The sequence below is a fragment of the Esox lucius genome, chromosome 19, assembly GCF_011004845.1.
Source record: "Esox lucius isolate fEsoLuc1 chromosome 19, fEsoLuc1.pri, whole genome shotgun sequence".
Taxonomy (NCBI): domain Eukaryota; kingdom Metazoa; phylum Chordata; class Actinopteri; order Esociformes; family Esocidae; genus Esox; species Esox lucius.
The window spans coordinates 14,450,001-14,476,781 of record NC_047587.1 but is presented as its reverse complement, the minus strand read 5'-3'; the positions used below and the strand labels follow the sequence as shown (position 1 = coordinate 14,476,781).

The 26,781-nt window shown below is 44.9% G+C and overlaps 1 protein-coding gene across 3 annotated transcripts in view; it reads right to left on the bottom strand.

Moving 5' to 3' along the window:
• tspan18b (tetraspanin 18b) overlaps positions 1-26,781 on the bottom strand; it is a 60,090-nt gene that overhangs the window by 5,770 nt on the left and 27,539 nt on the right. For all 3 annotated transcript variants that reach the window (XM_034288478.1, XM_034288479.1, XM_034288480.1), the window contains exons 2-4: positions 19,628-19,706; positions 4,700-4,795; positions 2,285-2,479 (exon numbers count right to left, since the gene is read on the bottom strand). In XM_034288478.1, coding sequence (XP_034144369.1) covers positions 2,285-2,479; positions 4,700-4,795; positions 19,628-19,630 — 294 coding nt within the window. In that variant the 5' untranslated portion in view covers positions 19,631-19,706. The remainder of the gene's footprint in view (positions 1-2,284; positions 2,480-4,699; positions 4,796-19,627; positions 19,707-26,781) is intronic.

Sequence of the window (26,781 nt, the reverse complement as noted above, 5' to 3'; positions counted from 1 at the left end):
GTGACTGGCCAACTTACAATCATTGAGTCAACCATGAATTCTATATTGTTCCAGATAATCATTTTGTAGAATGTAAGGACATCAGTTAAAAAGCAGAAGCTGAACTAAACATGCATCCTGCAATAGGACATTGACCCAAAACACCCAAGCAAAGATATGAAGGGCTCAAAAAATAAGAATTGGAGGATTATGAGTCAAAGCCCAGATTCCTATTAAAATGCAGTGGGTGAACATGAAGTGGGACATGCATGCAGGAAAGCCCTTGAACATGACACAACTGAAGCAGTACTGTAAAAGAGTTGGCAGAAATTCCTCCCAGTCGGTGTAAGAGACTAATAGAGAATCACAAGAAACGACAACATTAGGTTATTTCAGCAAAAAGGGGGCGTGCACTTTTGTAGGCGTGCACTTTTATTTGGCACTATGAAATTGGATTTCTTTAAATTTTTTGATGAACAAATGATTGCAATGTATTATTTTTCAGTGTAATTTGTTAAATTAGGTTAGCTTTATCTGTATATAGTGTTGAATTAAAGATTACATATAAAAATGTCCAAATATGTAAAAAGAAAAAGAAAAATTCTAGGGGATATACTTACTTTTTTAACTTTTCTATATGACTGTATGTGTGTATATACAGCTCTGGAAAAATTAAGAGACCACTGCAAATGTATCAGTTTCTCTGGTTTTACTATTCATAGGTATGTATTTGAGTAAAATGAGAGCAGAAGGAAGCAGGTGTTCTTCCAGGATAACCTTGTACTTGGCTTGATTCATGTGTCCTTCACAAAAACAAATCTGCCTGATTCCAGACTTGCTGAAGCATCCCCAGATCATCATGTTCCTCCACCAAATTCCACAGTGGGTACAAGACTCTGTGGCTTGTAGGCCTCTCCAGGTCTCCGTCTAACCATTAGAAGACCAGGTGTTGGGCAAAGCTGAAAATGTGAATTGTCAGAGAAGATGACCTTACTCCATTCCTCTATGGTCCAATCCTTATGGTCTTTTGCAAATTTCAGCCTGGCTCTTTGCTTCTCATTGATGAATGGCTTTTTTCTAGATTTGCATTACTTCAGCCCTGCCCCTAGAAGCCTGTTTCGAACCGTCCTCGCCATGCACTTCACCCCAGCTGCTGTTTGCCATTCTTTTTGTAGGTCACTTGGTGTCATCCTATGGTTGTTGACGGTCATCTCAGTCAGTGGACAGTCGTTTTCGCCCTCTGCTTTGTTGTCCCCAATATCTGGTGCTTGATCTTGTTTTTATGAACCATTGTCTTTGAAATGTTCAGGATGGAAGCAACCTGACGCTCACTGTATCCCTCTGCCAGTAAAGCCAGAATCAAACCCTTCTTTTCTTAACTTAAAGCTTTTCTTTTCAACTCTTTTGTCATTCTGAATAGTTATTTTTTAGAGCAAAAGAGGTGGATGAAAGAGACAGGAGAGGAAAAGAGAGAGAGGGAGGTTAATAGTTATTGTGAGTCACCATCAGTCTCAGGCTGTCCGTGCTACACCACTCAACATTAACTATGCATAAGGGCGGCTGCATGGAGGAAAAATGGAGAACTGCTGTATCCTCTAAGATTAGGGCCTGTTTCCGTTCCATTTCAGTCCAGCATGACTAATCAAAAACCATGCAAACCAACAGTACAGACACAGCTGACAGACAGACACACACACACACACACACACAAGTTCAGTAGCTGTTCAAAATGTTCTGCTACCCGGGGTAGTCCCGGGGTCAGACTAGCCTCCTCCAGGGGGCGCAGTCCTTCACCAATCTACCTTATTATGCAACATTAAGGATATGCCTTGGACAAGACTACACACCTTACTGAATGTCACCAATGACTTTCCACCACACCACCACAACGCATGAATAGCAGCGGTCTTCAGGACACCTTATAGCACTGTTTATAATGCAGGCGTCTTACAAAAAGCAGGAGACACTTGTTCTCGCGGATGGCTCCACAGCAGGCCGGGAATGTTCATAACACCTCGTAACAGTCTTTAGGACACCTTATAGCACTGTTTATAATGCAGGCAACTTACAAAGAGCAGGAGACACTTGTTCTCGCGGATGGCTCCACAGCAGGCCGGGAATGTTCATAACACCTCATAACAGTCTTTAGGACACCTTATAGCACTGTTTATAATGCAGGCAACTTACAAAGAGCAGGAGACACTTGTTCTCGCGGATGGCTCCACAGCAGGCCGGGAATGTTCATAACACCTCATAACAGTCTTTAGGACACCTTATAGCACTGTTTATAATGCAGGCAACTTACAAAGAGCAGGAGACACTTGTTCTCGCGGATGGCTCCACAGCAGCCCAGGAAGCCCAGCAAGAACAGCATCCCCCCCATGACCAGGATGATGTAGACCCCGGTGAAGAGCAGGGGGTTGGCCGCTACGATCTCCCGGAAGCCTGTGGGGTCCACCAGCACCCACACACCCACACCCAGCAGGAAGGAGCCCCCTAACTGGAGGGAAAGAGGGGCGTTGGTGGTGGGGGGGGGGTACATTGGAGATGGAGGGAGTTTAGCTCCTTAATGAATTACAATGACATAATGAATTACAATGAACTGAAGAGAAAGGAAGGTTAGAGAGAGCTGGTGAGATAGGACACTCAACAGCCTGGAGAGAGAAGGGGAGGGACAGTGGGGAGAAGGGGGAGGTGGGAGTAGAGCAGGAAGGTAAAGAGCATTATGATATAATGGCATCAGTCATGGGACTAGGTGGCACTTGCCCTTTTCCTATCTACTTCTGACCAGTTAATCCTTAACTGCACACCTGTTAATCTGTCATTTCAAATGAAATCAAGGATATAGACTGATAGAATGCAGGTAGCTCAGCTACATTGTGATATATATTGTTGAAATTTTACTTATACGCACTGTCCATACTCTGTCCACACACACACACACACACACACACACGACCACACCAGCTGAAACTGAAACCATTATATACTAAAGAGGATGAAGGAAAATACACATGAAAAGCAGAGAGGAGAATGGGGATAAGCTAAGAATATTACTATGTTTTATAGAGTGTAAGGTGAAGGATGGGTAATAGACTGGTTAATATGTTCTGTAAGGTGAAGGATGGGTAATAGACTGGTTATGTCCTATAATGTGAATGAGGGGTAATAGACTGGTTATGTCCTATAATGTGAATGAGGGGTAATAGACTGGTTAATACGTTCTATAATGTGAATGAGGGGTAATAGACTGGTTATGTCCTATAATGTGAATGAGGGGTAATAGACTGGTTATGTCCTATAATGTGAATGAGGGGTAATAGACTGGTTATGTTCTATAATGTGAATGAGGGGTAACAGACTGGTTATGTTCTATAATGTGAATGAGGGGTAATAGACTGGTTATGTCCTATAATGTGAATGAGGGGTGATAGACTGGTTAATACGTTCTATAATGTGAATGAGGGGTAACAGACTGGTTATGTCCTATAATGTGAATGAGGGGTAATAGACTGGTTATGTCCTATAATGTGAATGAGGGGTAACAGACTGGTTATGTTCTATAATGTGAATGAGGGGTAACAGACTGGTTAATACGTTCTATAATGTGAATGAGGGGTAATAGACTGGTTATGTCCTATAATGTGAATGAGGGGTAACAGACTGGTTATGTTCTATAATGTGAATGAGGGGTAATATACTGGTTATGTTCTATAATGTGAATGAGAGGTAACAGACTGGTTATGTCCTATAATGTGAATGAGGGGTAACAGACTGGTTATGTCCTATAATGTGAATGAGGGGTAACAGACTGGTTATGTCCTATAATGTGAATGAGGGGTAACAGACTGGTTATGTTCTATAATGTGAATGAGGGGTAATAGACTGGTTATGTTCTATAATGTGAATGAGGGGTAACAGACTGGTTATGTTCTATAATGTGAATGAGGGGTAACAGACTGGTTATGTTCTATAATGTGAATGAGGGGTAATAGACTGGTTATGTTCTATAATGTGAATGAGGGGTAACAGACTGGTTATGTTCTATAATGTGAATGAGGGGTAACAGACTGGTTATGTTCTATAATGTGAATGAGGGGTAATAGACTGGTTATGTTCTAGTTCTATGTCCTTGATGTTTCAGCAGCAGGCTGCATGTATGGTAGGTATGTCAGCTGTGAACTGTATTTCCCTTCTTCATCTCTCAAAATAATCCCCCCCTTTCCATCTCTTATCCCCCTCCTCCATCCGTCTTTCAGTAAACCACTATCTGCTGTCAGTGGGCGAGGCTTCTACTGATGAAGGTTTGTAAGGAACATGGTGTTGCACACTGTTTTTATTGGTTGCCGTTAGCAGTCTGGATAATGTTTGAAAGAAATCCATGGTTTTGTTTTGTTTCCCCGGTGCTGTTTCCAAATGCTAACGAGCTTCACAATCAATTCCAGGAACATTTGGATTAATGGTACATGATGGATGAAAAATGCTAATATCAGTACAAGGACTTTGAGTTGGATCACAAATGTGTGCCTGCAACGATTGGGTTTTGAAACAGTGCCAGGAAGCCAAGCTAACACAGATTTCTTTCAAATCCTGACCTTGGACTGCTAACAAGATAAGGAACACAAGAACATTAAAGTAGAGGCTTATGGCGAACCCCAGAGAGCAACCACTGCTGCGAGGAACTCGACTGAATAAATACATTAATAAATAGTCTACTTACAAAGATGAGGAAGTTGAAGACAAACATCAGGTATTTGACACAGCTGAGACAGTCTCCATCTATGGCTGTCCCCCTCGCCGAAGCCTCGCCCAGCCCCTGGATAGGGAACACATGCACACAGTTGGTGGTAATCGTCATTCAAACAGAGTTTGTTCTACCAAGACAACCTAAAAAAGAGGTACCGATATATACTGGAGGTCCTGATATATACTGGAGGTCCTGATATATACTGGAGGCCCTGATATATACTGGAGGCCCTGATATATACTGGAGGTCCTGATATATACTGGCGGTCCCAAAACATGTCATGTTTGCAATAATGTTCTAACAGGCAGTTATGTGGCATTGTTTACATGCTCCCTGTTTAACGTTACTGGGGAGTTAACATGGCTGCCACAGAACGTGAAACGGTGGAGGTTTAGACCAGGCTGGAGGTTTAAGACCTCACAAAAGGTCTAGAGTGAGAGGTTGAATGTTTCTACACCACACAATATTACAGGAATTGCTACTTTACTTCTCCACAGCATTAACTGTACAGTAATGATAAACAACGCTTTTACATACAAACAATAAAAATTCAACTTGTTTTAAAGACTGTTATGGGTCTTTGAGGATTTTTCCGATTGCCAGGACCAAGTGTGTTAACATCAATTCCCACACACACACAATAACCATTTTCTATTAGTAACTCAAATGAATGTTGACTATAGACATTGTGTTGGGAAAATGACATTCACGCCACGGTGGGTTATTTTCTGTTTGGGACAACGTAAATCACACACATACAGTTAGGCGCCATTATTTGTCATTAGCAACGTGATCCATGCTAATTACACTGATTATATCGGAAAACGACATTCACGCCGTGGTGGTTTTGTTTGCTTTAAACACACATACACACGTGCATATAGTAGACAATCTCACACACAAGGACAGAACGGGAGTGCAGGTGCAAGGACATGACAGGAGGACCTGAGAGAAGAACATGACAGGAGGACATGAAGGGAGGACATGACAGGAGGACCTGAGAGAAGAACATGACAGGAGGACATGAAGGGAGGACATGACAGGAGGACCTGAGAGAAGAACATGACAGGAGGACATGAAGGGAGGACATGACAGGAGGACCTGAGAGAAGAACATGACAGGAGGACATGAAGGGAGGACATGACAGGAGGACCTGAGAGAAGAACATGACAGGAGGACATGAAGGGAGGACATGACAGGAGGACCTGAGAGAAGAACATGACAGGAGGACATGAAGGGAGGACATGACAGGAGGACCTGAGAGAAGAACATGACAGGAGGACATGAAGGGAGGACATGACAGGAGGACCTGAGAGAAGAACATGACAGGAGGACATGAAGGGAGGACATGACAGGAGGACATGAGAGGAGAACATGACAGGAGGACATGAAGGGAGGACATGACAGGAGGACCTGAGAGAAGAACATGACAGGAGGACATGAAGGGAGGACATGACAGGAGGACCTGAGAGAAGAACATGACAGGAGGACATGAAGGGAGGACATGACAGGAGGACCTGAGAGAAGAACATGACAGGAGGACATGAAGGGAGGACATGACAGGAGGACCTGAGAGAAGAACATGACAGGAGGACATGAAGGGAGGACATGACAGGAGGACATGAGAGGAGAACATGACAGGACATGAAGGGAGGACATGACAGGAGGACATGAGAGGAGAACATGACAGGAGGACATGAAGGGAGGACATGACAGGAGGACATGAAGGGAGGACATGACAGGACATGAAGGGAGGACATGACAGGAGGACATGAGAGGAGAACATGACAGGAGGACATGAAGGGAGGACATGACAGGACATGAAGGGAGGACATGACAGGAGGACATGAAGGGAGGACATGACAGGACATGAAGGGAGGACATGACAGGAGGACATGAGAGGAGAACATGACAGGAGGACATGAAGGGAGGACATGACAGGAGGACATGAGAGGAGAACATGAGAGGACGACAAAACGATATGACAAGAGTACATGAGAGGAGGACATAAGAGGAGGACACAAAGGGAAGACACGAAGGGAGGACACGAAGGGAGGACATGAGAGGAGGACATGAGAGGAGAACATGAGGAGAACAAAACGATATGACAAGAGGACATGAGGAGGACATGACAGGAGAATAGAACGACATGACAAGAGGACATGACAGGAGGAGAGAACAGAACACCCTTGTTTTGAAAGGAGTTGTTCTTCATTATGCTGGAGTGCTTCCTGTAGAGGGCTGGTCATGGTGAGTGTGTTAATGTCATGGGGAAGGATGGCCTGCGGGCCTTTAGCCTCTCATTACCTTGAAAGGGAGAGGGGTGTGTGCCGCCCTGTCTGGCGTATTAGCACGTGTGACATATGAAACATAATGCTCTGAAACACAATGCCCGGAACACAGCTTCAGATAACAAGGGAATGGATCCTGACCAGCCAACACGCCCTCTTTCAGAAGACAGTGAACACTGGTTGGGTTTGTGTGCGAGGGGACAGGCGATACTTCACCTTAACTAAGTTTAGGTTTATCGCTCCCTCCTGCCCTTCCTTCTTCATTCCTTCCCTCCTTATATTCTCTCCTTAGGGACAAGTAATTGATTCAAAGCCTTTGTTAAATACCTCCTCTCAATCCTCGTGAAATGCTTTAAGTATTGATCATTCCTCTTGGCTATTCGCTAAGAGCGTGCTAGCATAACCCCTTCTAACCAATGAGCCTTGTTAATTAACCCCCCCCCCCCACACACACACACACACACACAGAGAGAAACCTCCCAGAACCTTCTTTCTCTGGAGATTTGCATATATTACTGATGACTGAGAGAAGGTGTCAAGAGATCCTTCATTCTCTTATCTCACCTTCTCTTAACTCCCCAGACCCTGGAACTCATTTAATACAGGAACCAGGGATTAAGTAGAGGTGGAGGGAGAGGACGGTGGGTGGCTGGAAAGTCGCATCTGAAGCTCAAAACAAAATGTTTGATTTCTCTCCCGGCCTCTCTTACCGCCTCTCTTTTTCTTCTCACCCTCTCGCAGGGCCAAACCCCTGCCAGATTCACAGCCAATTATTTCGTCTTCTAATAGTATTCATCTCATGTACTGAGTGAATTTTAAAACTGAGTCCTGGGCCAAGGTTCCTATCGCAAGTCCACGGTTGCCGTTTCACCAGCGCCAGTAAATCAACATGCCACTGTGTTTGTGTGTGTGCGCATGAATGTGTGTAAGAGTAAGAGTGAAAGTGCAGCGTAGACAGACTGGTCTTTCCCATAATTCCCCAGGGCTCTGAGCTGGGGAGAGGTCAGCCGGCTGGTGTTCTGATAGCCAGCTCCAGAGAACGGGAGAAGGAGAAAGAGCGAGCGCGGGTGGGGGCATTAAAACACAAACAGATGAAGAAAAGGCGGGGGGGTCAATATGCAGTAACACCAACTACTCTGCTGCACTACATGAACCAATGAGGAAGCACTTCCCATGAAACCCGTGGAAGCTGTTATTCTGTTAGAGAATAATGATCTCCAATGAAAGATTCATAGAGTTGTAAAACAGGTCTAGTGCAGTGTGATCCTACGGTATATACTGCATCAATACACTAGTGCAGTGTGATGAAACTATATACTGCATCAATACACTAGTGCAGTGTGATGAAACTATATACTGCATCAATACACTAGTGCAGTGTGATAAAACTATATACTGCCTCAATACACTAGTGCAGTGTGATGAAACTATATACTGAATCAATACACTAGTGCAGTGTGATAAAACTATATACTGCATCAATACACTAGTGCAGTGTGATAAAACTATATGCTGCCTCAATACACTAGTGCAGTGTGATGAAACTATATACTGCATCAGGAGAACAATGCTTTGTCTGATGAAAGACATCAGCTATAAATCAAGTCTAAACGATTTGGAAGTTACTGCCATCTCTCCATCCCTCTCTCTACACACATTTCCTCTCTCTACACATCTCCATCCCCCTGTCCCCCTCTATGTAGTTAGATGTTGCTACTGATCTGGAAAGAATGTGGCTGAGGAGCTGTGGACGCTCTGTCTGGGAGATATCAGATCCTGGATCAGATTTTAGTGGACAGACACGCATATAGAGACAGACAGACACACAGAGCTCTTTACTAAATCCTACATTACCTATTTCCCCCATAATGGGAGACTTTCTGCTACTGAAACAGGCCTTCCTTAAAAAGCACGGCCGTGAGCTCCACATGACTCTGTGCTCCCCAAGCTCACATCTCATCCTACAGTCACTGTGACAACCAACAGAAACATCACAGGGGACACACTGGCACAGAAAGTGGCCACTTTTGCATAATAGACTTGATCTGAAAAACAGTAACCTGTGCAGGTTCAATCAGGAGAAGTGCTTTGGGGGGAGGGGGCTTCTCTTTGATAACAGAAGGTCCTTGATTTGGTATTGTCTCCTTGATGCTGAGTCTCTCTACTACATTAATGAAGTGACTCCACCCCACCAACACCATTGCCCCCCTCCCCACCACTAGGAAAAACAGTCGCAGCATGACTGCTCTGAGCCAAATGGCACCCTATTCCCAGCACGGCGCCATCTCTTCCAGGTAAGGCAGTATTTAGGGAATAGGGTGCCATTTTGGACGTGGAACAGTGTGTGTCTGTTTAGAGCCAAGCTTCCCTCACGCTTCCTCAACACGGCCATTAGCCGTGGGCCTGCCTCCAAAAATCTCTCTGCCTGACCTTCCTTTATCACAGCCCGGCCCCCACACCCCTACCCCTCGCCCCGCCCTCCTCAACCCGACCGAGAGTCATGACGTTGCATACAAAGTCATGATTACCCCAGACGGCTCTGCTGGGATCCTGAGGATGGAACTTGACCCTCTCTTCAATGTCAGTGACCTCTTAAATGACCTCCTGTAAGTGACCCCTGGGGAATGCCTTAATGGTCTCTTCATGGACAGGAGCAGTAGACGGTGTGTGTGCGTTGTGTATTTATGTTCTTAGGATACAGTACCTCGTCTCTTACACACACACAAACACACTCACAGACACACACAATCAGACGATCCTGCTAATACATGAGCTGGGCAGGGACGCAGAGACAACACACATACACACGTCTAAGATCAGACACATTCTCAATTATTTCATATTTCACAGAGGAGGAGAGAGGGAGGAGATGTGGAAGAGGAGGAGATGTGGAAGAGGGGAGAGGGAAGAGGAGACAGGGAAGAGGAAGAGATGTGGAAGAGGACAGAGGGAAGAGATGTGGAAGAAGACAGAGGGAAGAGATGTGGAAGAGGACAGAGGGAAGAGGAGATTTGGAAGAGGAGGAGATGTGGAAGAGGACAGAGGGAAGAGGAGATGTGGAAGAGGAGGAGATGTGGAAGAGGACAGAGGGAAGAGGAGATGTGGAAGAGGAGGAGATGTGGAAGAGGACAGAGGGAAGAGGAGACAGGGAAGAGGAGGAGATGTGGAAGAGGACAGAGGGACGAGGAGACAGGGAAGAGGAGACAGGGAAGAGGAGATGTGGAAGAGGAGAGATGGAACACATCATCAGATCTTTTTTTGCATGATTCAGCATACTAGCTCCAGCAGCTAATGTTATGTAGCTTCATTATTTATGCATCCTTACAAATGTAGAGAGAACCATGTGGGACAACAACCATGAGTGCCACCAAGAGACTGTTGACTCGACATGTGACCAGAACTAAAAACTCTGAACACTAAGGACAAGCATCTTCAATATAAAGGATTAAAAAACAAGGACTTGTGAGTCCAGTACAACACACACTGACTCAACTTGTAATGCCAGCATAAAAGACTCTTGACTCAAACCCTAGGGACTTGGTGTTCATTCATTTGACAACATAACTGTCAGTGCCTGCTACAAAACACAGACAATATGATGGCAAATATACACTCCTCCCTTCTGATCTTCTCCAGGTGGTTTTTAGAAGGCAAGGAGAGAAAACGGGAATGTGTACACTAAACTCTGAAAGTAGGTCTGACACAAGGCTTTTGACTCAGTATTTCTGCACTTTGGATTTAAATTATACAATGACTATATAGTAATTGTAAATGGGGGGGTCAAAATATGTTATAATTTCTAAATAGGTATTACAATACTTAAATTAAAGCTGACAGTCTGCAATTTAACCCAAATGAAAATGTATTATTAAAATACAGAGCCCCAAAAACAAAAACATTGTCACTCTTCAAATACTTTGTGCAGTGTGGATTTTGAAAAAGTGTGAAACTCACAGCATTACATTTAACAGAAGTGTGAAACTCACAGCTTTTAGAGCACACAGAGATTGCTCAAATTGTCAAATAATTTAGTCTGGTTGTTACAGAAACTGAGAGAGTCTTTCAGGCCAGAGTAAAATCCTCTGCCAACTTTTTCTGCTGATGTTGTTAATAATTTAGATTTTACCTAGGTTTAACTGAAAATGGAGTCTTTATCATTTGTTCTATTCAATGTATTCATAGGGAGTGAACCCTATCCAAAATCCAGATGGAGAACTGAAATAAAAAGCTTAAAATTTTTTTTTACCCTGGTTTAAAGCCCAGTGTAACATCCCAGCTTGTCATGATTTCTGTGTGTTTTGGGTTTGTCATATCCTTGTTTGGTCTTTCCTGTTCCCAGTTCAGTTGATTGGTTATATTCTTTTCACCTGTGTTTAGCCCTCACCTATTTCTGTTCTCCTCGTTAGTCAATCTTATTGTTCTTAACTGATCATTACTCAAACATTTGGTTAGTAAACTGTATATATAGTATTTTACATAGTTTTGACTACTATACTCAGATAAAAAATACCAGAATCACCATCATAAGGCCATAGATTGGTAGGTGACCTCAGTGGGATTCAAACCCACAACACTGGTGTTGGTAGTGCTGCGCTCTAACAACTGAGCCTTAGAAGACAACTGCACTGCCAATACACAATGCAATACTATGAAATACAGTTCATGGCAACCATCCATAATTAAATTGCAAATGTATTTCCCAAAGTAGTAACTACAACTGGTAAGCATATAACCACATAACCATGTGAACATTGGCAATGTCTTTCAAAATGGAGCAGGATAGACAGCAAGGCAGAGGAGTAAATCAGATAGCACCCGAACAGGCTCAAAACTCCAAACTGATCTGCAGTGAACCATCACAAGTACGTCTCTGATGATGAAGCAGGCTCAAGTTCAAAGGATTATTTGTCATTTGCAATAACGAGTTATGGCAATGAAATGCTTGGTTTTCCATCAACAGGGCTTCCATGCAATATCATTGGCCAACGAGCTGCTGTACAAGAGCCTCGACAATTTTCATTGGCCAACAAGCTGCTATACAAGTGCTTGGAAAATATCATTGGCCAAAAAGCAGCTATACAAGCACCTGGTCAATATCATTGGCCAATGAGCAGCTGTACAAGTGTTTGGACAATATCATTGGCCAACGAGCAGCTGTACAAGTGCCTGGACAATGTGGGGGAATTAATTTGTGCAGCCATATTTGAAGATGGGGTGGATGGTAGGACATAGGCCCCTTCTTCATCCTTAAATAAATTGTGTGTGATGATGTTTGGTTCCACCATTCAGAGGTGGTTTAGGAATGGTTTTGGGCAAATCCCTGATTCCTGATCCCATACCTTCTCTTGTACTCTCCTTTCCTCAACCCTATTGAATTATTCATAACATGGTCTAAAGGTCTAAGACAATGTTCCCCACTCCACAAGGATAAGGAAGATATTCATTGGATGAGGAAGATATTCATTGGATGAGGAAGATATTCATTGGATGAGGGAGATATTCATTGGATGAGGGAGATATTCATTGGATGAGGGAGATATTCATTGGATGAGGGAGATATTCATTGGATGAGGGAGATATTCATTGGATGAGGGAGATATTCATTGGATGAGGGAGATATTCATTGGATAAGGGAGATATTCATTGGATAAGGGAGATATTCATTGGATAGGGAGAGTAATATGTTTAAATATGCTGTAGCATATCAAAGGGTCATTTTGAAACACGTGTCTTGCATTGTTTTAACTGGTTGGGCGATGATTAAACTGAGAGGATTGCACTACGTTGTGTTTTGATGACTTAACCAATCTACTCATTATATTTCATTAAAAAATGTAGTGGTTGGATCAATGACCTTGTGGTGAAAGATGTTTAATAAATCAAATTAAAGCACAATCATTCGTTCTCAACATAAGACGAGCTGTGTTACAATTGGGATCAGTTTGAAAATAGTAACAAAGCATTAAGATGATATGGAGATGACTTCTACAGGCGCTGTGCTGCATGCAAGGATGAGGTGCAATGGTTAATATCCTCATCCTCACCCAGACACATTTATTATTTCTATTCATTGCACTAAAAAGCCTTGTTAAAGCTTGAACAGAAAATCAATATAGGCAGTGGGAGCCGGAACAGCTATTCAGGAATGGCAAAATGTGGATTATGTGGTTCTCTGTAGTCTGTCGCGTCTTTACGCCAGGATAGTGGTTTCGATTCCCAGGGCCATCCGATATAAAGACAAGTAACTGTTTCATAACAGGCATTTTCAAAGCCTGAGCCAATGGCCTTCCCTTCAGTGTATCCAGGGCAGCTCCTACAGTTTAATCTAACAGGCAGTGTAGACCAGGAAGTGTCTGCAGGTCTCACATTAATCACCAGAATCATTTATAATTTATATTAACTGTGCACTTCAACAAAATGTCCTGTTTTCATGGCCTGAAAACCTGCAGTACTCCTCATTGCCTTTAGGGGGCCGGTGTGACTGTAGAATCCCAGTTATGGAGAGGAATACCTCCGATACCCCCAGGACAGACTTTCTTTGACCAGGCAGCTGACCAACAGTCTGATTCACTAACACAGTCCTCCAGTCTAAACACACACAGACCGATAGAGAGTTGCCCTAGACAGAGAGACGGACGGAGAAGGAGAGAAAACGAGAGTCGGAGACCGACTGAGATAGATGGATCTCTAATTATATTTTAATATTTTATTTAATTTATCTTTTTCTTATTACATTGTAAAATGCTTTGGCAACATTGTTCAAAATCACAACTTTCATGCCAATAAAGCCAATTGAATTGATTTGATAGACAGTGGGAGAAGGAGAGAAATAGAGAGAGACAGACAGAAGCAGAGAGACGATGACAGACAGTGATTATACTCGGACCATGAGCTTTCAACAACAGGTCAAAGTCTGTCCAGCCTCCTCTAATTCAACACAACTGTATTGATCCCCTAACGTGGAACTGGGCCAAGAAATGCAAGGACACATTACAAACATCAGTGTCTTCTTTCATCCACTCACTAAACTACAACGGGAAGATCTAAGGTCACTTCTCCATCTCCTCGTACGTCTCCTTACTCAATCCAAACTCCGTCCTACTCCATCTGACCCACACTCCTTCATATTCTCCCAGATACAGCCAATTTGTTCCGCTCTGGTTCCCACTTAATAGTGTCAGCACCTCTTCCAGGCGGAGTGGAGGAGAGGCTCAGCGATGACTGATCGATATGCAGCCAGGGGAAGGGTACGATCGATGGGCATTGATACCCTCAGGGGCCCCCCTCTTTCTGGGTCTCCTTCTGTGTGTGTGTGTGTGTGTAGATGTCAGGAGGGGATGGTGTGTGTGTGTGTGTCAGGATGGCGTGTGTGTGTGTGTCAGAAGTGGATGGTGTGTTTGTGTGTGTGTGTGTCAGGAGTGGATTGTGTGCATGTTTGTCAAGAGGGGATGGAGTGTGTGTGTGTGTGTGTGTATGTGTATGTGTCAGGAGTGGATTGTGTGCATGTGTGTCAAGAGGGGATGGGGTGTGTGTGTGTGTCAGGAGTGGATTGTGTGCATGTGTGTGTGTGTATGTATGTGTCAGGAGTGGATTGTGTGCATGTGTGTGTGTGTCAAGAGGGGATGGGGTGTGTGTGTGTGTCAAGAGGGGATGGGGTGTGTGTGTGTGTCAGGAGTGGATTGTGTGCATGCGTGTGTGTGTCAGGAATGGATGGTGTGTGTGTGTGTGTGTGTGTGTGTGTGTGCGCATGTGCCAAAAGGGGATGGGGTGTGTGTGTGTGTCAGGAGTGGATGGTGTGTGTGTGTGTCAGGGGGGGCTGGTGTGTGTGTGTGTCAGGGGGGGCTGGTGTCCGTGGGGGTGGGAGGGGCACAATAAACGATGTTAGACACAGTTTGTGTGTCGGCTGCTGTGAGGCGGAGTTGATAAGAGCATGTCTGTCCCTGGCAACAAACAATAAGGCTGGGTTCAACTCCCACAGGGGATCACATCCATTTCAACAGTTCAACGCTGAGGCTGGTTAAGACCCAACCAGTGGCTTTCCCAGTGGGCTGTGAAGACACACACACACACACACACACACACAAAAGCAGACACACACAAGCAGACACACCGGAGCTTTCCACGAGGAGGAGTTCCATGTCAGTCTAATCATGTGTGTAATGGTCTGATGACAATGGGACAGATTATCAGACTGACGGCATTCCGGTTGGGTTCTGAGCATCTGGAGCGTAACGCACCCGGAATGGAGGAATGAAAACTGTTCCTGAGCACGTTGCGGCGGTGGTGGTACAGCAGGCCAGCTGGCAAGAAAGGGACCGTCATTGTTGAGCACAAATCTGCCTCTGACATGACAGTTTGATTCTGGTAAAAAAGAAACTGTCAAGTCACTGCTATTTCCCCAGAACATTGATTGAGTAAATTCCATGGTTTTCAGAAAAAATGTAATAAAATCTGCAATCCTCCAACCGTGATATACGGAAAATGTTTTTGCAATCCTATATTACTCAGAATATCATACCATCAACCGCAATAAAACCTCAGGACATCCTACCATCAACTACATAAAGATCCCACCAAAAACCACAGTACTCCTCAACCTTCTACCAACAACTACATAACAGAACATCCCACCAAAAACCACAGTACTCCTCAACCTTCTACCATCAACTACATAACAGAACATCCCACAAAAAACCACAGTACTCCTCAACCTTCTACCAACAACTACATAATAGAACATCCCACCAAAAACCACAGTACTCCTCAACCTTCTACCAACAACTACATAACAGAACATCCCACCAAAAACCACAGTACTCCTCAACCTTCTACCATCAACTACATAACAGAACATCCCACAAAAAACCACAGTACTCCTCAACCTTCTACCAACAACTACATAATAGAACATCCCACCAAAAACCACAGTACTCCTCAACCTTCTACCAACAACTACATAACAGAACATCCCACCAAAAACCACAGTAATCCTCAACCTTCTACCAACAACTACATAACAGAACATCCCACCAAAAACCACAGTACTCCTCAACCTTCTACCATCAACTACATAACAGAACATCCCACCAAAAACCACAGTACTCCTCAACCTTCTACCATCAACTACATAACAGAACATCCCACCAAAAACCACAGAACTCCTCAACCTTCTACCATCAACTACATAACAGAACATCCCACCAAAAACCACAGTACTCCTCAACCTTCTACCAACAACTACATAACAGAACATCCCACAAAAAACCACAGTACTCCTCAACCTTCTACCATCAACTACATAATAGAACATCCCACCAAAAACCACAGTACTCCTCAACCTTCTACCAACAACTACATAACAGAACATCCCACCAAAAACCACAGAACTCCTCAACCTTCTACCAACAACTACATAACAGAACATCCCACTAAAAACCACAGTACTCCTCAACCTTCTAACAACAACTACATAACAAAACATCCCACCAAAAACCACAGTACTCCTCAACCTTCTACCAACAACTACTGTACATTCCTACTCAATACATCCCACCATTACAAAACAAATTCGCTTATGGTTTACAGATTCTTCCAGAAGTAGTTAGAATCACTGTAACAGCCTTAGGTTGTCAGGCTAAATTGGGCCATGGAGGAAGTGAGACCATGGAGCCAAACGACATAAGATGCCCCGGTTGAGCAGTCGGCCCGGAGGGAGGAAACATGAGTTTATGAATCTGTGTTGTTCGTTTTTAAATGCATTTAGAATGCTGATTAATCCCCTCGTGGTACTAACCTCACTGAAGAAACCATCGGGGAGTCACTGTTATAACCTACAGAACAACATGGTTCGTCAATCAAGTTAGGTGCTGATTATGATTTCATCATACTCCTCAGGCCAGTCCAGTACTAGACTCAATGTTATATAATCCCTTAAAGGGAAGGTTTTTCTGAGTGAATGCTTTTCTTTAGGATGTAACTGAGATTGGTGGAGCTGATTAACATAGTAATGTCCCTCCCGGGATTTGGACCACATTTTAAAAACATTGCAAGACCAAGCAAACAGATGAGGCGGGGGGGGGACGATGACTCTCCTTTGTCTTTGCATACCAGTTCTTGGCATCTCTACTCCTCCCTGGCCCCCGTCAGACCCAACGTGGCACGTAAAAAAAAAAAACACTCAAGCATCCGGGAAACGGAAGCTAGGCTGAAGAGGGCTGCATCCCTGAAAAACTGACGCTTCCATTATTCTGGGAGCCTCTGTGAAGGATGTTTTACGACAAACAAAGCAGCGTTGACCTCACCAGCTCAGATCACCAGGGTGGGGGAAAGACAGCTTGAACTGTCGTTTGTCTAATGACTGATCAGTCCCGCTGTGTTGCCAGGCCACATGTTAGTTAGATAGAGGAAGCGCAGACCTGTTCCTGTTTACTGTTTCGCCCTGAGCCTCTTCCCCCACAGGGCAGTTACTGAAGGTGTGTGCTCACATTAGTGTGCGTTTGTTAAGTTGCGAGTGTTTTTAGTGTGTCTGTGAGACTCGAAATAAACCCATCTGCTTCTGAGGCCCTTTAACACACAAGCAAATACACACCACTAATTACAATCGAGTGGTACAGAGTGTCTGTGTGTGTGTGTGGACAGGCGCGCAGGTACGGATATGCATGCGCGTGTCTGCATGTATGGGTGCGTGTGTGCTAGTAAAAAGGAATACATTTTTTTATTTCTTTAATGGTGCCCTTATGCGATCACTATGGAAGCCCTGAGGTGACAAAACACATACTTCATCATTAATGTGACATGAGGTACTTTTGCGAAACACACTGACATGATTACATGACAAATATCGAGGTCCTAGCCTGGTAGATGAAGCTTTCTTGGCAGCTGTTGCAATGGGAGCATAAACAACAATCCTCTACTTTCAGGAACTAATCATACAGTCATAAGTGTAGGCCATGGATTTTCAAATGTTTAAGACCACGAAAACGGTTCATGTTTTAAAATATTAATTTGTTTTCCTCTTGTGTGTACCTACATATACAGGGACAGTAGATATAAAATATCTACACACCCGTACTGAAAATGCGAAGGCTGGCCCATGTGGTCCGATCCAACAGGCGAGCTACCGTAGCTCAAATTGCTGAAAATATGAATGCTGGTACTAATAGAAAGGTGCCAGAACACACAGTGCATCACAGTTTGTTGTGTATGGGGCTGCGTAGCCACCACAAAGCAAAAATGGTTCAGGAATGGACTGAGGAACACAACAATGAGTTCAAGGTGTTGACTTGGCCTCCAAATTCCCCAGATCTCAATCCAATCGAGCATCTGTGGGATGTGCTGGACAATCAAGTCAGATCCATGGCGGCCCCACCTCGCAGCTTACAGGACTTAAAGGATCTGCTGCTAACATCTTGGTGCCAGATACCACAGAACACCTTCTGAGGTTTAGTGGAGTCCATGCCTCAACGGGTCAGGGCTGTTTTGGTGGCAGAATGGGGGACCTATACAATATTAGGCAGGTGGTCATAATGTTATGGCTGATCGGTGTATATTACATAAGCCTATATTAAGTTGCAAATAATACAGCTATTCACAAGTGTATGCATTATCATAGAAGCAGAGGACTTACATGTTAAATTATCTTTTTGCATCAAAATTATTCCTTTGTCAAAATACACAAGTCCGAATACATAACACGTTGAGACTTGTTTTGTACTAGCGGAGGGAAACTTGTTGCGTTATATATCCATCTACAGACGGTTGTGTCTCCTTTAACCTCTAGATCAGTGTGTGTGTGTGCGTGCGTGCGTGTGTTTTTACCTTCTGTATCTATGCACGGAGGCGTGCATTGAATACTAACGTTCAAGGTTTCTATGCTAATCAGGGTCTCACAAAAGCCAGAACAAAGTGTACCTCTGGGACATTCTGAGGGACAAAGCCATGAATGAAGGCCCTGCCTTTCCTTTCAAAGAGCTGAGCCCTCATCAAGGCACGGACGTATGACTCAATGAAATTCAGTCCATAGCGTCCGGCTCCAGGGCTTTCAACTCCTCAACAAGCTCTTTTGCCAGCAATCCTTTTGCAAGGATGTTTTGGCAAGCTGGTAAGCTCATTCTTCCCCAAACCAGCCTGTTGACTGTGAGACAACCTATTCTCATGCTTCCGGCGCTTAACACCCAGCAGAACCAGGCTGGTGACAAGAAGCACTTTCTACTGTGACTGTTTCCTGTTCCAGCTTTAAAAAATTTCTCCAACGAATGACTCACTCCTTCTATCACTATGCTTATGTCACAAACACGCACAAACGTGCACGCGCACACACCATGGGGTCCAACTACCATCAAAATACCGTAGGCTAGGATTCACACACACAGATGTGGGGAAAACACATTTTTGGAGAGAATTCTTTAAGGAATGTGGGTGGTTTGAAGGTTTTGAGAAGTTTTTATTTTTATTTCATGTATCCGATAACCTCAGAGCTGAAGTCACGCTGAGAGTGTGGAACTTTTCCTTGGAACTGTAAAGACAGTAGTATCAATAGAAGAAGAGAAAGAAGACACAGCAGAAGAACTAGTCAAAAATAAATCAGAGGGTAAAAGAAGTGTTAACATACCATGTGTGTCTATGGATGTTCTTAGTTCTGGTGAATCTCTCGGTTTCTCTCTGTTCCCTCTGGTTCTGTTGTTATTGAGCTGTGGACAGAAAGACAAACAGGTGGCAGAGGTCAGGGGTGAAGGATCAACGGATGACAGAGATCAGGGGTGAAGGATCAACGGATGACAGAGGTCAGGGGTGATAGAAATCAAAGGATGACAGAGATCAGGTGTGAAGGGTCAATGGATGGCAGAGGTTAAGGGGTAAAGGGTCAATGGATGGTAGAGGTTAAAGGGTGAAGGATGAACAGATGGCAGAGGTGAAAGATTAACAGAAGGCAGAAATCAGGGGTGAAGGAATGAATGTTTCATTCCTACATACTGCTCTAAAAGCAAAATAATCTATCTTTCACCACTTTCCTATCGAAAACAAAACATTATATTCCAGAGGAAATAGCTTTACAATTAAAACAATTTCAAAATGTGAAATGAGATGGTTATTTATAAATGATTTGTTTACATGTAATTGAGATTATTGAGGTTATTTGTTGGTAACATGCTTTGCGTCCCCATGGCAAGCTGACCGTGAGATCTAGCAGCCATTTTTTAACAATTTTTTAACCAATAGCATTACAACATCAACGACACTCAGATGGACAGAGAGAACGGTACTGTGGCTGTCAACTCAGTAACAGTTCCAATCCAGTGTATGTGTGTGTTTGTGTGTGTGTGTGTGTGTGTGTGTCTGCGCGTCTGTCTGAACAGAATGCAGTAAATTGTAACAAAAGGACCAATTAATCAAACAGATTCCAGCAGCAGGCATTAACATTTTACCTTTGCATCATAAACACACAGACCCAGACACACAAACACACACACTCATACCGGTTCTGTCTAACATGAAGATTTATGCCTTATGCATGTTGAAACTAGCTCGCCTTGCTAATTACAGGTTGCTATAGCTTTAACTGTCAAAGTTGATCGCCTACCAAGAGAGCCTAAATGCTTTTAACTTTCCCTGCGGTTCTGCTTCCTTTGCCACAAGTGTTGGAGGGAGTCCCCGCTGAAAATAACGATACGGCAACACGAGGCAGAGCTAATTACCGCCAGCAGCCATTCCTGTCTCTTTAACTCAGTGCCAAAACAGTCAGCAGAGAAACAGAGGAGCTATTCTGATTTAATGACAATACTTTGGAGTGGTTTTCAAAGTGTATGGCAGAGGCACTGAGAACTGGAACATCAATTATCTATGGACGCCAGTCTGTGACAGTGGTGTGACATGGGATGCAAGGGTCCCACGTATCTAATTATTTCATTCATTTGTTGCATGGGGGGGACAGAAATCTAACAAGGTTTTTAAAAACTATAAAGCAACATGCAAAAATGATACAGTCCTTGTCTGGTGGAAAGATAATCGCCAAGGAGAAGAGGGAGCTAACATGGATGTTCGAATAAAATGTGCAATGCTATTTAAATAAAAGTATTTTGTTTTGTTCCAAATATATTGAAGTGACAAAATAATTATCTGTGCTGTGTAGAAACTACTGTAAATCAATATGATTATTTTTTTTTTTTTAGATCCCTAATAACTGGCAGAAAAACAGCCAGACAGTCAGAGGGCGTTGAAAATTCCCCAAACTGTGCATGGAATTTTGACAGCTAGACATTTTCAGTGTGGACCCCTTGACCTCATTAAAAGCCCCATGTGACCCCTTCTCTGTGGGTGCATTCTCCTCCATTAGATACTATTACAGGCTGTGTGCATTCTGTAGGAGCTGGGATGGAATGCGGAACCAGAATGTCCCATGAGGGTTCTGGAACCCGTGTCTGAGCCCTCATCACCATGCTTCTACCCTTCGGCATTTCGCCAGCAGATTCAACAAGATTAAGAACTGACACTTGCAGTACAAACACAGCAAGCAAACGCATGCGCGCATGCACGCACGCCCGCTGTGATAACATCTACCCACAAATCAATGCGATCTCAGGCAGAGGAGTTAACTAGTGAAGAGCAGGATGGGAGGTACAGAGATACAACCCGCTCCTGGAAGGATTCACAGGGTTCAAAACGGAGACTGTGACACCCAGGGGATCACACACCTCCGCCCACAGTCGTACAGACTGGCGTGGTTGGGGAACTAAAATCCATCTTTGGCAGAGGTGTTAGACCACTACTGCAGCTCACATTTCCCACCTTCATCATTAAGCGGTGTCTCCTGCTTGTAAGGACAGGTCTTTTTTTGTTTCCTATTTACCTGGAAAAACAGCCCATCAAGACTTGAATCATCCCCCAGTCCGGCACTCAATACGAAGTGTGCCACTGAAACAATGGCCGACATGGGCTACTGGAGGTCCCGTCGGAATAATCTAGTTATGGAGGGACAGAGGTCAGCATCTACAGCCTCTACAGTCCTGTGTTTAGCTGCTGTTAGTGGAGTAGCTCACAGACAGACACAGAGAAACACTGCAGAGTGTCTGAATTATTTTCAGGTTTCCATGGTAACTTTGCACAAGGGGAAACTGGAGCACCAGAAAGAGAGAGAAAGGGGGGGGGGGGTTGAGCGAGACAGGGGACACAGAAAGAGACCCTTTTCTATATTACAGCTCTTCTTTTTCACCTGCGTTAGCAATGTACACAAATATTTCCCATGCAAATAAAAACCCTTAAATTGAAATTGAATTAGAAATAGAGATTAGGAGAGAGAGATTGAGAGACCACCGGGCGACAAAGGTGTCAGGTTTTTGGTGAGGATTGGCAACATATGCGCGTACGCACGCACAGAGCAACTCAACAATAGGCTAGCAGAACATTCTCTCTCTCTCTCTCTCTCTCTTTTCCACAAGGTGAGGGTAAGAGAGAGAATAGAAGAATGAAGGCAATTCCCTTCATTAACATCCACTCAAAGAAGTCCCGTCAAGCGGGGCTTGTAAATCCCTTTCCACTCTCTGATCGTTGACATTTGAGCCTCGACCACAGCGGGAGACTTGTTTTGTACACCAAGCCTCAATCCGACTGAACGTTGTTTCAGTTGTGAGACTGGGAGCCCGAGCGTCTCTGCATCCACAGCGCTGGGCGGACATTTCGATCCGCACTGGCATCTTGCCCAAAAACATGTCCAGGTTCTCCTCTTTTCGTTTTGAACAGATAACTTCAAGTTCGCTGCACGACCGACTGAAGAGGAAGTGAACCCAATAAAGGATTTCCATTCCACGTACAGTGTTTTAGGGAGGAGGAGTGTCCTCTGGGCATTGTCCACTCTCACTTTAACCCATGGTAAAACCCTCCCTGTATCCAAGTGACCCCTGACCCCCTACCTTGACTACAGCCCTGAATTCGGGTAAAGGGGTTAATGTAGCGGGGGTGCCGACAACAGACAACGTTGTTCTGTTACAGAAAACGGGACATGGAAGACCAGAAATGAGAGAGTCCCTGCTACCAGTGAAAGACTCTACTGGTATTGAGTGCTACAATCTGAACCTTCTTTGTGGTTTTTCTAACACACTCTCCATCCCTTTTCATCACTGGTTTTCATTGCCAAGGCAAGCAGAATATAAAAACACTAAAATACGAATTCACTGATCTCTCAATCTCCTTTCTCTCTCCTTCACTCTACTTACTTCTCCGCCCCCCCCCCCCCCCCCGCTCCCCCATACAGATATTATACTCCAAGTCTACCCTATACTGACCCACGCAGAATGTACAGTGAATAGGATGCAATTTCAGTCACAGATAAAAGAGCAATAGAGTGATTTCAATTAGCCGGGTTTTCTCCTGGATGTGCTGGGTAATGAAAGTAGTGCTGACAAAGACACATTGCCTAATACCAGATACAGATTTATTGATCCTGCAGCGTGTGAATCAAACCACCGGGCGCCCAGCACGCCAAAGACCGATATAAACCACCGGGCCCCCAGCACGCCAGAGACACATATAAACTGCTGAGCCTGGAGGTTCAGTTTCCTCGCTGATCTGATTGAATCACACAACTCATCATTCACTCTGGTCTCAGTCTCAGGCAGTAGCCCCCGCATTATTAGTTCATCCTCCCCTCACACTCTGCTCGTTGTTCCGATGTTATTTATTCATTCATTCATTCTCGTCTCACTCTCTAGCTGTAGCTCAGATTTTATTAATTCATTCTCTTATTCTCGTTTCACACTGGGGTTATTGTTCCGAAGTTACTCGTTTATTCCCTACAATTCTTGAAACAGTTCGGTACTCAAATTTGAGTGATGTTCTGTACTTAAGTCAATTCATTTGTCTATATATTCTTCATGAAAACTAAGCTATTTGCTTTTGCTTAACCAGCTTCTAACAGGTATAAAAAACAACATACTTTCTGACATGTTTAAAATATTTCACAATGATTTCACCCAATCTGTGGGTACTTTCTAAAATGCACCTCATTCCAATGTCAGTAGCCTAGACCATGCACCCAAAACAAAAAACATTTGTCTGTCATACATACAGGATGATTTATCAGTTTTAAAATGACAATTTGTGTAATAATATACTAGCTACGATTAGCAACAAACTAAAGTAACACATCTTAACACTTAAGTGCATTTCATTTTGTTGTACCTTTCATACAATTTCATACTATTCAATGAGAAAAGCTAATATAGTCCTAGCCTAGTCCTCCTGTTGATAATATGGGTCAGTAGGCTACCGCAAAGACTGCTATTCAAAAGTGAAATAAGTATTTAAATGTGGAGACATCAAAACAACACCATTTGTTTAACCCAAATGTTACGCCAAAACCAAGGGGAAAAATTACGGAATTACAGTGAATACTGTGAACATGCCATTGTCAGATACCTTAGAAACATCACGGTAACACAATAGTTGGAAAACCATAAGCACCTTGGTCAAATTGTCAGCAAACCTTTCCTAACAAACACAACATCATAAGTGGGAAAACCTTGTTAAGGACATTAACAGAACGGATCGCTCTATTCTCTTTAGCTCCCAGTCAGTCGGGGTACTCAGTCAACCATCTTAAATGATTCTGACTGAATTGATTTGGTTGTCCTCAGTCTCTTCCCAGTGCTTTAAGGGGGAGACTGGGAGGCTGTGAGATTGCCAGCTGTAGCCATCTGAATATGGTCTTAGTCCAAAATGGCACCCTAAACCCTATGTGGTGCAGACACTTCTTATGTGAATCAGCTGGGTCCCAGTCAAAAGATTCCCACTAAACAGGGAAAAGTGTGCCATTTGGGACAACAGAGTCTCTTTGACGCTGATTGAAGCTGACGTAAAGCCTCCGTCATCATCTTAGCCAAGTGGGAGGCAAATGGAGGAAAACATTTACCCCCAAACCCCCCCCCCCCCCCACATAACAGGTTCATCTGGCAGAGGTTCTAACTATGACCCCCACACGATGTTGTCATCAAAGATGCTATTCAAACCTTTCTCGGACCTTCACAAGTTTATAAGTCACTTAGCGTTCGGGCCAGAAAGAAATTGCCTGCAGTAAATGATGACGGAGTACAGAACCAGCTACCTCTCAGACTTTATCATTTTGACGGCATGCTGTACCTCAAAAGGCGATAGGTCTCAACCCCAGGCAGAGAGGTACCTGTTGCCAGGAGACACCTGGTTATTATCCGCCTCCTGCTTGGAAATTAGGAGGAATGGATGCCAGGTCATATCACTTTCAATCAGCATCAAAGCACCTCCCTCAGGTGTTCAGGGGGCCTCTCTCTAACAGGTTTTCCACTGACCTAGAAGCCATTTGGATGGCAAAGTGGTGTTCTTTCACCACAACATTCCTTCCTGCTTCTGATGGGCTTCTATAATTATCCCCGGGGAACCTGCTGAAACGGCACCAGTCGTGTCAGAAGACGGTGACGGAGAACAGCCACGCCACTAACTACTTGTTGGTGTTTGGTGTTTTCTTTATCCTTCCTTCCCTCCCTCCCTCCCTCTCTCCCCCTTTTCCCATGCCCCCCAGGCTAACTTTAACCCAGGCAGAGAGAGAACAGAGGGTGGGGGGGCCTGGAGGGCATCACAATGGAGAGGCTTTGAAGTGATGCGATTAAAGAGGAAGGACTTGTCAGAGCAGGCTGAAGAGGGAAAGCTTAGAGAGGGCAAGTTGGGGAGAGGGAGGGAGAGAGAGAGAGAGAAGGAGGGTGAGAGAGGGAAAGGAGGGAGAGTGAGAGAGAGAGAGGGAGGGAGAGGGGTAAGGATCGCGGCTGGATTGGGTTGACCAGGGGAGGTTGGGCAGGTTAAGGGACAGGGAGGTTGGGCAGGTTAAGGGACAGGGAGGTTGGGCAGGTTAAGGGAGAGACGGGGGGAGGTAGGGCAGGGGAAGGGCGAGACAGGGGGAAGGTTGGGCAGGGGAAGGGAGAGACAGGGGGAGGTTGGGCAGGGGAAGGGAGAGACAGGGGGGAGGTTGGGCAGGGAAAGGGAGAGACGGGAGGTTGGGCAGGGAAAGGGAGAGACGGGAGGTTGGGCAGGGAAAGGGAGAGACAGGGGGAGGTTGGGCAGGGAAAGGGAGAGACAGGGGGAGGTTGGGCAGGGAAAGGGAGAGACAGGGGAAGGTTGGGCAGGGGAAGGGAGAGACAGGGGGGAGGTTGGGCAGGGGAAGGGAGAGACAGGGGGGAGGTTGGGCAGGGGAAGGGAGAGACAGGGGGAGGTTGGGCAGGGGAAGGGAGAGACGGGGGGAGGTTGGGCAGGGAAAGGGAGAGACAGGGGGGAGGTTGGGCAGGGGAAGGGAGAGACAGGGGGGAGGTTGGGCAGGGGAAGGGAGAGACAGGGGAAGGTTGGGCAGGGGAAGGGAGAGACAGGGGGAGGTTGGGCAGGGGAAGGGAGAGACAGGGGGGAGGTTGGGCAGGGAAAGGGAGAGACGGGAGGTTGGGCAGGGAAAGGGAGAGACGGGAGGTTGGGCAGGGAAAGGGAGAGACAGGGGGAGGTTGGGCAGGGAAAGGGAGAGACAGGGGGAGGTTGGGCAGGGAAAGGGAGAGACGGGGGGAGGTTGGGCAGGGAAAGGGAGAGACAGGGGGGAGGTTGGGCAGGGGAAGGGAGAGACAGGGGGGAGGTTGGGCAGGGGAAGGGAGAGACAGGGGGAGGTTGGGCAGGGGAAGGGAGAGACAGGGGGGAGATTGGGCAGGGGAAGGGAGAAACAGGGGGGAGGTTGGGCAGGGGAAGGGAGAGACAGGGGGAGGTTGGGCA